This window comes from Nerophis lumbriciformis, linkage group LG27 (assembly GCF_033978685.3).
Source record: "Nerophis lumbriciformis linkage group LG27, RoL_Nlum_v2.1, whole genome shotgun sequence".
In the NCBI taxonomy this organism is placed as follows: domain Eukaryota; kingdom Metazoa; phylum Chordata; class Actinopteri; order Syngnathiformes; family Syngnathidae; genus Nerophis; species Nerophis lumbriciformis.
Genome location: NC_084574.2, coordinates 9,596,280 through 9,608,483, shown reverse-complemented (window position 1 = coordinate 9,608,483; position 12,204 = coordinate 9,596,280). Strand labels below are relative to the sequence as shown.

The following is a 12,204-nucleotide window of genomic DNA, read 5'->3' as shown; positions in this document are numbered from 1 at the left end:
CGTGTTTAAAATAGGTGTGTCCACATTGACAAAGCTTAACCTATTGTTACTATAACAATCTACAAGGTTAATATAGGTTGCTTCTCTTTCTCCCCCTCCATTTTCTGCATTCTTTTGTATCTCTAGTTATCATTACGTATATGTATTGTTGCATTTGAACAACTTTATTGTTGATAATAGAGGTAAATTATTGGTATTGTTCATTATCAATAGCGCTATTTCTATTGGTATTTGTATTGCTCCATTTGTAGTGTAATAATGCTCATTGTCATTTCTGTATTATTATTTATTTCGCTAATTGCTTCTTTGCTATCACTTTTACCATCATATTTGTACATATCCTATTTGCTGATGTTGCTCTATTGTTGTTGTTATTGTTGTGTTTGCTGTTGTTGTTTTTGTCTTTCTGTCTAATCCCCCTCTTGTCCCCACAATTCCCCCCTCTGTCATCCTTTTTTTCTCTTTCTATCCCTTCCTGCTCCGGCCCGGCTGCATCAAATGATAATATAAATACATTTAATAAAGTCAAATACAAATAAGGCAACAAGAGAAGTATCCTACACTTCTCTTTTGTAAAGTAAATCTGAACAGATATGGGCATCTACATTAAAGTTTTAAAGTACCAATGATTGTCACACACACACTAGGTGTGGTGAAATTTGTCCTCTGCATTTGACCCATCCCCTTGTTCACCCCCTGGGAGGTGAGGGGAGCAGTGAGCAGCAGCAGTGAATAGCAGCAGTGCCGCGCCCAGGAATCATTTTTGGTGATTTAACCCCCAATTCCAACCCTTGATGCTGAGTGTAAAGGAGGGAGGTAATGGGTCCATTTTTATAGTCTTTGGTATGACTCGGCCGGGGTTTGAACTCACAACCTACCGGTCTCAGGGCGGACACTCTAACCACGAGGCCACTGAGTAGGTATATGATTTGCCTGAGAAGCTGGACAGGACAAAAAAATAAAATAAAATAGGTGTGTCCTGATCCGATATTGATATCGGATACCAGTCAGATATCAGCAAAAACACAAGTATCAGATTATATTGGCCTGCATCTAAAACGTCCAATATAATAACTCCGATACAAACAGTCTGTTGTGCTACCGCTAACGTCTCTTCTTGCTAGCTTGGCAGAAAGATAACAGGTTGTCTTCATTGAAGAGCCTTTTAGGAGTCAATACTTCAAAACACTGTAAAACTGAACATACAAAAATAATATATGTTACTATAATTGGCATGAGATATGCACTAGTTCTATGCTAATTTACATACATGCTACTAATTGGGATTATCGATTTTACACGCAGTATTAACACGTCCAAATTTGGCAATCAAAACTTCAACCCGGATGCACGTTGCAATCAAACAGCTGCTGTGTGACAAGTATAATATTGCCTGGCAAACACATTGCGGTGCTCAACCAAATACGAGACTGGGACATTTAATTTAATGCCAATAGACAACTTCTTGACTATGGCAACCCACAACCTTAAACGTTAGCTTTAGGGCGGACAAACTGGAATTAATGCATCCTGGCAAATGAGAATCAGAAGTCGGACTGGGTGATAAGACGATATCAATATATATCATGATAGACACGTAATTATTATTAATAAAAAATGCATTTGATAAAACGGTCTATAAATCACCAAAATGACTCCCGAGCACGGCCAACGCTGCTGCTCACTGCTCCCCTCACATCCCGGGGGGCGGAACAAGGGGATGGGTCAAATGCAGAGGTTAATTTCCCCACACCTAGTGTGTGTGTGTGTGACTATCAGTGGCACTTTAACTTTAAATTAATATTTTTTTCTTCGTCGAAAGAAACAGGAAATGGTAAAGCAAGGTTGGTTGCATGAACAAAGGCACTCGCTAACCGAGCAATGCAAGAAGTGAGCACGGATCAGTGGGGGTGACACGCTAACAGCCAATCAGGTAACAGTATCAACTATTGGTTGCGCCGTCTTCTTGTCACATGGTTGATTCTTTGCATGAAGTGAGAAGAGAAACTAAAAATGAGTGCTGCAGAGAGCGACAAAATTGTCGACAAAACAGAAAAAGTCACCTTGACAGTTTGGCAGTTTTTTTGGATTTTTTTTAAGGTACCATAGTCAGACCAAGGTGCTCGTAATCAGTCATACCAGGGTTTCCCTTAGATTGCCAAGATACCTTATCAAAAACGACTGGCAACAAATCTAGCATCTTTTTCTGACTGCACTCGTGTTTATAGATTATAGATTTTACTTCTGTTCCTGACGAAAAGCGAGTTAAAGTTAAAGTTAAAGTACCAATGATTGTCACACACACACTAGGTGTGGCAAAATTATTCTCTGCATTTGACCCATCACCCTTGATCACCCCCTGGGAGGTGAGGGGAGCAGTGGGCAGCAGCAGTGGCCGTCACCCTTGATCACCCCCTGGGAGGTGAGGGGAGCAGTGGGCAGCAGCAGTGGCCGCACCCGGGAATCATTTTTGGTGATTTAACCCCCAATTCCAACCCTTGATGCTGAGTGCCAAGCAGGGAGGCAATGGGTCCCATTTTTATAGTCTTTGGTATGACTCGGCCGGGGTTTGAACTCACAACCTACCGATCTCAGGGCGGACACTCTAACCACTAGGCCACTGAGTAGTTGCACCGGGGGAGCTCCACAAACCACGTTAAACCCAGATTCCGATCTAACAAAGGTCTTAACTCATTCTCCTTCTATGCCACATCAATATGGAATGCACTCCCAACAGGTGTAAAAGAAAGTGCATCTCTATCCTCCTTCAAAACCGCACTAAGACAACACCTCCAGACAACTTCAACCCTTGACTAACACCCTCCCGCCTCCACATCCCACCTCCCCGGATTGTAAATAACCAAATGTAAATAATCAAATGTATTTCTAATGTAGATACTTGTTCTTATGCTATCTCAACTCACTATGTTCTCTGCTCGCTGTACATATCCTACCAAGTCAGACCTACACTGTTTCAATGTCCATTTCTCTGATGATGCAATTGTTGATGACTGAAGTGCTGATATCAACCAAACCCTCCTCATCCCACCCCCCGGATTGTAAATAATGTAAATAATTCAATGTATATACTCTGATGATTAACTGACTGTATTATGATGATAGTATATATTTGTACCATGAATTGATTTACGTGGACCCCGACTTAAACAAGTTGAAAAACTTATTGGGGTGTTACCATTTAGTGGTCAATTGTACGGAATATGTACTGTACTGTGCAATCTACTAATAAAAGTTTCAATCAATCAATCAATCAATCAATCAATCAATCAGCGAGGGCGACGGCATACTTGTTCACACTGCTGCTCCAGTTAGACTTTCTCTCACTGACCTCTTAACATTTGCACATTTTGTAGATTGATGTCTGCGGGTATATCTAAGATATAGTCAAATATGTCCACACCGCAGACACGTTGACTACGCTCCAGACAATCGGGTGCGTCTTGTTTACTTCATCACAACATCCGGTTTCTGCAGCGCTGTTTCCGGTGATCGAAGTCTTTCTTCGACGGCCAAATTTTCGGTGCATCACTAGTCAATAGTGCACAAATAACAGGTTATTTATGTATATCCATTCATACTGTAATGACCTGCTGGTGGTAAAGATTTGATTTGAAACACAACATCTGTGCCTGAAAGCGGAATGGTGGGGAAGGAGGAAGTGTTGTTGTGTGTCCGACTGTCCGGGGAAGCACGGAGACGAAAATGTTTGCACGGGAGGTAAAACCAGTTGGAATTGGTCCGATTGTAGTCATATGATTGGCAATAAAAAACTTTGTGACTTCTTCTGGAGCCGACAATACATTATCTTACTTTATTTTGTTTTCACGTAAAAAACAACTTATTTTCAAGGTGTGGCGGCTATGATTTTGTAGTGGCAGTGCGCCACGTTTAGTTATATTAAGGGGAAACCCTGAATACCACACCACCTTAGTCCATACTTGCCAACCTTGAGACCTCCGATTTCGGGAGGTGGGGGGTGGGGGGTGGGGCGGGGGCGTGGTTGGGGGCGGGGCTAAGAGGGGAGGAGTATATTTACAGCTAGAATTCACCAAGTCAAGTATTTCATATCTATATCTATATATATATATATATATATATATATATATATATATATATATATAAGAAATACTTGACTTTCAGTGAATTCTAGCTATATATATATATATATATATTTATTTTATATATATATATATATATATATATATATATATATATATAAAATAAATACTTGAATTTCAGTGTTCATTTATTTACACATATACACACACATAACACTCATCTACTCATTGTTGAGTTAAGGGTTGAATTGTCCATCCTTGTTCTATTCTCTGTCACTATTCGTCTAACCATGCTGACCACCCTTTCGCAGGTACCCAGAAAGGTTTCGAGTACCACCAAAAAAACTGAATCTCTGAAGACAGTATAAAAATCTGTGTTAAAGGTGTACAAATACTGTTTGTATAATAAGCATGTTATTTTTTACAAATGAGGGTTAAGAGTTCAGTACTAAAAAAAAAAGAAAAGAATGTGGCTTGAGTACAGTTTTTTAATTGAGCTGCTGCATTTTGTGGTTGGGTTGTTTATTTATTTTGAGTAACTTCTATACATTTCTAAAAGGGGAGGAATGTAATACTGATCTATGTTTGTCTGTTGCCATCTCCTGGTGAATGTTGGCTATAGTGTACTGGGGTTACTTTTTGGTTGGCCAACGATTTACGTGGTGTTGCGCACCTGACGTCACTCAGGTCCGCACGGAGCTGGAGGGGGCGTGGCTTTCAGCTCCGCCTGAATTTCGGGAGATTTTCGGGAGAAAATTAGTGCCGGGAGGTTTTCGGGAGAGGCGCTGAATTTCGGGAGTCTCCCGGAAAATCCGGGAGGGTTGGCAAGTATGCCTTAGTCGCGTTCACCCTAGAGCACAGACAACACTAAATATGCATAATAGTTCTTCTCAGGTTTCTTTATGTTTACATTTTCAGACCTTTGCACTATTTTGTTATATTTTATGTCATTTTAATTTTTGCACCTTAAATTAAAGAGGTTATTTTTAAGTGTTTAATGTGATTGTAGAATTGTGTTTGCATTGATTGTTTGAGTGTTTTCCATTGTGTTGACATTTTCTTTCTGCCTTGATAGCTTAGGGGATTCTAATCAGAGGAAGGTTACATTTTTAAAATAATATTTACATTTATTATATTTTTCTCCCGGTCTTTATTTTAGATACAGTACGTCTTGAAAATATTAATTATTATCGATATCGACCGATATAAAACACATATTGGGATACAGTTCTCAGCCATATCGCCCATCCCTACTCGTAAGAAAACAAGATAGAACAACTAAATAGTCCATTCCATTCCAGACACTTCTATCCAGCAGCACCAAGATCCAGCATGCATAGCCGACATGATTCACAACACGCAATCACTTTATCAAGACTTTTCTAACATTCCGCAATATAAAATCGGATGATCGGTCAATTGTCAAGGCTGCAATATCGGTATTGTGTAGGAAACCAAAAAGTAGTATCGAGGCACCGCTAGTTTACATTTATTGAACACCTGAAACAACAAGCATGCGCACACACCCAAAATGCAAGGAAACTACAACACAAGCAAAAACATATCAAAGTAGTGTTCATTTGTTATATTTGTACCACTTAAACCACATATATTAATCCAGCCTTAGACTTCATTCTTATCCCCATTTTCCTGCTGACGGACTTGTAGAGGTGCGTCCGCTAAAAGACACATTTCACAACAGTTATCTGCGCCATAAAAGTCAAAGTATTTTGGCCCTTTTTGCAGTGTTTCTGTCTGCTGCTGTCATGGCATCCAGAGATAGAGAACATGCTGTGACGTATTTGTGCAAACTGTGATATATCATTTCACTGCCGCTGATCCAAAGGCTGATACATGTCTGTGGTCTCTGAGCTTTCTGTTGTGGCTAACAGATGTCTTCATTTGGAAAAGACACACAACAAATCTGTTCTCTGGTTGTGCAGGCCTTTTTAAAAAAAAAAGAAGAAAAAAAGAAGCAATGTATAGCAAGGAATTTTGAAATATTTACACAACCTTAAATGAGAAAATACAAGACACAAAAAATAAGTTGTTTTAAAACTGCGTATGGAGTTTAAGCACTCCAAAAGAATGTTAAAACTGAAGTAAATACATTTAAGCTGAGTCTTGTCCAATCTCTTTGGAAACGGGAGGAATATCAAGCAGTTGCGGGGAGACCACAGCGGTGAGGATGACTTGGATGGTGTGCATTTGTGGTGGGACAAGCATACAGAGATCAAATTACAGAAGAACACCCACAGCGCGGCATGAAGCCCACGCCAAAGCAGCACAGCATTGTTTCGATGCTGCTTAATTGGCACATGGAGAGGAGGTAGAGAGGAGGAGAGGGGGATAGAGGAGGAAACACAGGACGTTACAGCATTAAAGCATGTGCATGGTACTGATGATAAACCTGTTATCAGGCCCGTCTCTGGGGGGGTCTTTGTATAGAAGGCAGCTCCATCCTGTTGATGCTGCCGGTAAACACCTTAGCCCCCTGGTTGCGTCCACCCTGTGTGGCTTATGGCTTGGGGTGGGGGGGTGTCGCCCATCTGCCCGCTAGGATCACAGAACAAGACTCCTGGGACTGAGCCACGTCCTAACTATCATCGTGATCACTTTGTCCGGAGTGGAGAGGTGGAGAATGGGCGATGATAAGAGAGAGAAAGAGGAAGAGAGGAGCGGACAGAGCAACCCGTCGGGGGCAGTCACATATTCAAATGCCGCGCTTGCTTTCAGTCCTTGTAAACAAACTGTGAATGGTGGCATGCGTGAGGGACAAACTTCCTGTCTGGGAGCGTGCCCTCAAAATATCTCTGCAATGACATCTCCTCATGCAATCTGAAGAATTCTAAACATTTAAAATTAAAAAAAGCCCAAACTCTGCGTCACTCCTTGCATGTAGAACAGAACACAAGGTTGGACACGAGTCTATAATGGTAATGGAATTCATCTATTTCAGGGTAAAACTCTAATCATAAGGTCTTTCCTGACTAGGCAATTTACATTTTCACATTCTGGACTGCCATTTAGTGTAAAAATGTAATATTAATGTGTTAATAGAACACAAATTGCTGCACAAAGCTAGCAGTAGCAGCTAATGTAAGCAGTGCCTGGACTTCTCTCAAGATGCAACACATGATGACAGTAAATGCAACCTTTAAGGCCTACTTTTAACAAAAATTACAATTATTTTCAAAACTGTAGACTCTTGGAGGCATTAAGTTTTGAAAGTAATATTGTGTTTAATTGCTACAGACAAGTCACCAACCAAACAGAACTACTCAACGTACTAGTATTTTGAGATACAAGAACAATAACAATAATCCATCCATCCATTTTCTACCGCTTGTCCCTTTTTGGGGTGGTGGGGGGTGCTGGAGTCTATCTCAGCTGCATTCGGGCGGAAGGCGGGGTACACCCTGGACAAGTCGCCACCTCATCGCAGGGCTAACACAGATAGAAAGACAACATTCACACTCACATTCACACACTAGGGCCAATTTAGTGTTGCCAATCAACCTATCCCCAGGTGCATGTCTTTGGAGGTGGGAGGAAGCCGGAGTACCCGGAGGGAACCCACGCAGTCACGGGGAGAACATGCAAACTCCACACAGAAAGATCCCGAGCCCGGGTTTGAACTCAGGACTTCTCAGGACCTTCGTATTGTGAGGCACATGCACTAACCCCTGTAGCACCGTGCTGCCTAATAACAATAATAATAATAATGGATTAGATTTATATGGCGCTTTTGTAGACACTCAAAGCGCTTCACAGAGAAGTGAGAACCCATCGTTCATTCACTTCACATTCACACATGATGGTGGTAAGCTACATTGGTAGCCACAGCTGCCCTGGGGTGAACTGACGGAAGCGTGGCTGCCAGTTTGCGCCTACGGCCCCTACGACCACCACCATTCATTCACCAGTGTGAGCGGCACTGGGGGAAAGGGTGACGTGTCAGTATTTTGAATGGCAAAAGGTGGGGAACGAACCTGCAACCCTCAAGTTTCTGGCACGGCTGCTCTACCCACGCCATGCGTTCGCTACATCTCGTCTCGATTACTGTAACGTATTATTTTCGGGTCTCCCTATGTCTAGCATTAAAAGATTACACTTGGTACAAAATGCGGCTGCTAGACTTTTGACAAGAACAAGAAAGTTTGATCATATTACGCCTATACTGGCTCACCTGCACTGGCTTCCTGTGCACTTAAGATGTGACTTTAAGGTTTTACTACTTACGTATAAAATACTACACGGTCTAGCTCCAGCCTATCTTGCCGGTTGTATTGTACCATATGTCCCGGGAAGAAATCTGCGTTCAAAGAACTCCGGCTTACTAGTGACTCCCAGAGCCCAAAAAAAGTCTGCGGGCTATAGAGCGTTTTCTATTGGGGCTCCAGTACTATGGAATGCCCTCCCGGTAACAGTTAGAGATGCTACCTCAGTAGAAGCATTTAAGTCCCATCTCAAAACTCATTTGTATACTCTAGCCTTTAAATAGCCCCCCTTTTTAGACCAGTTGATCTGCCGTTTCTTTTTTTTCTCTCTTCTGCCCCCCTCTCCCTTGTGGAGGGGGGGCACACAGGTCCGGTGGCCATGGATGAAGTGCTGGTTGTCCAGAGTCCGGACCCGGGGTGGACCGCTCGCCTGTGCATCAGTTGGGGACATCTCTGCGCTGCTGACCCGTCTACGCTCGAGATGGTCTCCTGCTGGCCCCACTATGGACTGGACTCTCACTATTATGTTAGATCTACTATGGACTGGACTTTCACAATATTATGTCAGACCCACTCGACATCCATTGCATCCGGTCTCCCACATATGCGGTCCTCTCCAAGATTTCTCATAGTCATTCACATCGACGTCCCATTGGGGTTGTGAGTTTTTCCTTGCCCTTGTGTGGGCTCTGTACCGAGGATGTCGTTGTGGCTTGTGCAGCCCTTTGAGACACTTGTGATTTAGGGCTATATAAATAACATTGATTGATTGATTGATGCCGCCTCGACCAACAAGAAGAGGGACAAGAAGAAGACTGCGATCCAGTCTGCGAAGGGGAAGACACCCACCAAACTGAAGAAACAAAACATGACCAACAGTGCAGCCGACCCGTCGATGCTGCTCGAACTCAGCACTGCCAGTTGGCACCAACTGAAGCAGCAGTCAGCTCCTGCGCCCACCAGAAAATATCCAAAAGGCATCCACACCACAAATAAGTCCACTCTCCCAAGCATAAATGACCAGCGTTCAATGCGGCACTTCTTGTGCCAGCAATATTACATTACTTCATAAAACTACTGTCTGAAAGTTTATTTTTCTTTTTAATAGGCGTATTACATGTTAAAATTGGCGTGTTTCGAGGGGGCCAACCACAAAATAAATTCATTGAAATGGGCAACGTTGATTTAAGACTTTTCAGTTACAAGCTCGATCATGGAACCAATTTACGGTAATACTGTACAACACATGTTTGTATGCCCCATGAAATCCCGGCATCCTGCCAAGTTTCCCATTCCAGGCGACCGACTGTAACACTGACAGGAGGTCAGGTAGACAAGGTAAACATCACTATTCCTCCTGCAACACATATGGTGAGCGAACACCTGAAAAGACTGTGGATAAAGGAATTGCCCTAATTCTAATAAGTATGGATCCAATGTCATCAGAGATGCAGGAACATGAAATTCATCGTGTGCAGTATCGGAACAATGTGGGATAGATTAGGCAAGCCATTAACCCATCTTGTGAGAATTAGTGTGCACAATGCGAGCTGTATGTACAGTTAATTAGCAGAAAATAGCATAATGATTGGCTGCGATGGCGTTTGATGAATGAGCTCTTGTTCACCGCAATTATATAATTGAAGACTAATAGTGAGCAGGCACTGCTTTTAAAGGATTTGTCTCAGCCCAGAGATGTTCCTCGCGGTCAACAACAAGAGCCGCGGTGATGTTTACTTAAGTGCAAACGCTTTCATGGTAAATCTCTGTAGGAATACAAATATGGCAGCTGGTTTTTAGTGACTCACTCCTACCTTCAGGCCGCTCTGCACGAGCTTGTGGATGTCCAGGAAGGGCTCCTTGAGCAGCTGGAGTTCATAGGTGAGTATATGGACAAACCCCTCCCTTTCAAGGACAAAGAGCCGCTGGGATCCATCCCCGCAGTGCATAACGGCCACCGGCTGCCGCAGACCACTCAACACCTCCTGGGCACAGTAGCAGTTGTGTTTGTGTTTCCTGGGTAACGGCGGAGATACAAAAAGGTCAGAGAGGAGGGATTGCAGGGGCGGATAATGCAGTTTTAAGGAAATAGGTGGTAGGAGAATAGGAAGCAGTAGTAAGTAAAAAGAGGCCACTGGTTCACAAGGTGTATTTTGTGTTTTTGATGTATTGACATGATTTACTGTACCCCGGATTTCCACTGAATGCAGTGAAATAGCGCTGACTTTTATGAGATCTCGCAAATCTGCGCGTAATCACGTGATAAGGGAAGTAGTAATAAAGTAAACAACAAAATGTTTATTCTGTCTTTCCAGAGAAGCAGAAGCCAATAAACTCGGCCCTGCCTAAATAAACCACTTTACAACAGTAACTTCGAGTCACAAAACCAGTCCTCTCCATATCAGCTGATTTTTGACACAGGCCCCCATAAACCCATTTAGCTGCCCACGATATGCCTGTACATTATTCTTTAATTTTGGACCTCCAGAATCATTCATTTGAAGATGAAATTAATTCTGAAAACCTTAAACAAGTTGACTTCATGTCCGTCGCCGTCCTTTAGCCTTTCAAAGTGTAAAGTACGACAGAGTATTTTATTTTTGTAAACTGGATACTTTATTTTGTTTTTGTGCATAACTTCCTGACCAACACTAGCAGATTTGAGCTAAATTCAACGCATTTGTTCCGGCATCCGGCAAAAATAGAAGCTGTGCGTATATTTAGCGCTGTAATTCCGCCGGTGAAAACGGACACATTGACCTGAACAAAACTAGGAGTAGTTTGCCGGCACGCATGTGCTGGATCGCGGCCATTTCGGATTCGGTGGAAATCCAGGGTAAGATAATCTCATTATAACTTTTTTTTTTATCTCTACACACATTCCTACCCCTACAGATGTTGTCATGCATATCATTCATTGCTATTGTTTGCGGTCAATACAATGACAGCAATTGTTAAAAATTTTTGGGTGTACAAGTGTTGAAATACTCAAAATGACCAATTCAAATTGACATTATAAGTATATTGCAATATTATATATTATTGAAGCAAAATGTTACATCCACGCCAGTGATGTTATAATAGCACTGTATTTCTAGGTACATTTATTCATCAACCTGCAGAAAGCACCAGGCACGGTAAGGTATTTATTAGAGGAGCGACCTTTATTTTATGACTTTTTTTATTTCATTTGAATAATTGTAGTCACAAATATAATATGCATCATTCCATAGTGCTTTATGGTAAAGCTGGATGATTATAGCAAAAATGATAATCTCGATTATTCATTAATTTGAAAACATGAGTATTTATGTACCACCAAAACTCAACTTTATATATAATTTGAAAGAACAACAGACACAAATAATAATGAATAAACAGCAAGTAAAATAATAATAATAATAATAACACAAAACTTAAATAACAATAGCAATACAATAAAGCAATACAATTCAGTTTTTCAATTTTAATTTTATTAAATTCAGTTTTTTATCTTTTATACTTATTTTACCATCTCAGATTGTGTGCTTTTTGTGTCATAAATCAAATTTTATAAAAATGCATGAATCCTCAGATTTACTGGTGCAAAACATCTTTGGACAATTGTGTCCAATATTTTAAGTCAAAACATAAGAATTGTTGTAAAAGTATACCGTATTTTTCAGAGTATAAGTCGCACCGGCCGAAAATGCATAATAAAGAAGGAAAAAAAAACATATATAAGTCGCACTGGAGTATAAGTTGCATTTTTTGGGGAAATTTATTTGATAAAACTCAACACCAAGAATAGACATTTGAAAGGCAATTTAAAATAAATAAAGAATAGTGAACAACAGGCTGAATAAGTGTACGTTATATGAGGCATAAATAACCAACTGGTATGTTAACGTAACATATTATGGTAA

General features: G+C 41.2%; 1 protein-coding gene across 2 annotated transcripts in view; it reads right to left on the bottom strand.

The window, feature by feature from the left end:
• hhip (hedgehog interacting protein) overlaps window positions 1–12,204 on the bottom strand; it is an 81,173-nt gene that overhangs the window by 36,828 nt on the left and 32,141 nt on the right. For both annotated transcript variants that reach the window (XM_061922957.1, XM_061922958.1), the window contains exon 4: window positions 10,114–10,315. In XM_061922957.1, the coding sequence (XP_061778941.1) occupies window positions 10,114–10,315 (202 nt within the window). The remainder of the gene's footprint in view (window positions 1–10,113; window positions 10,316–12,204) is intronic.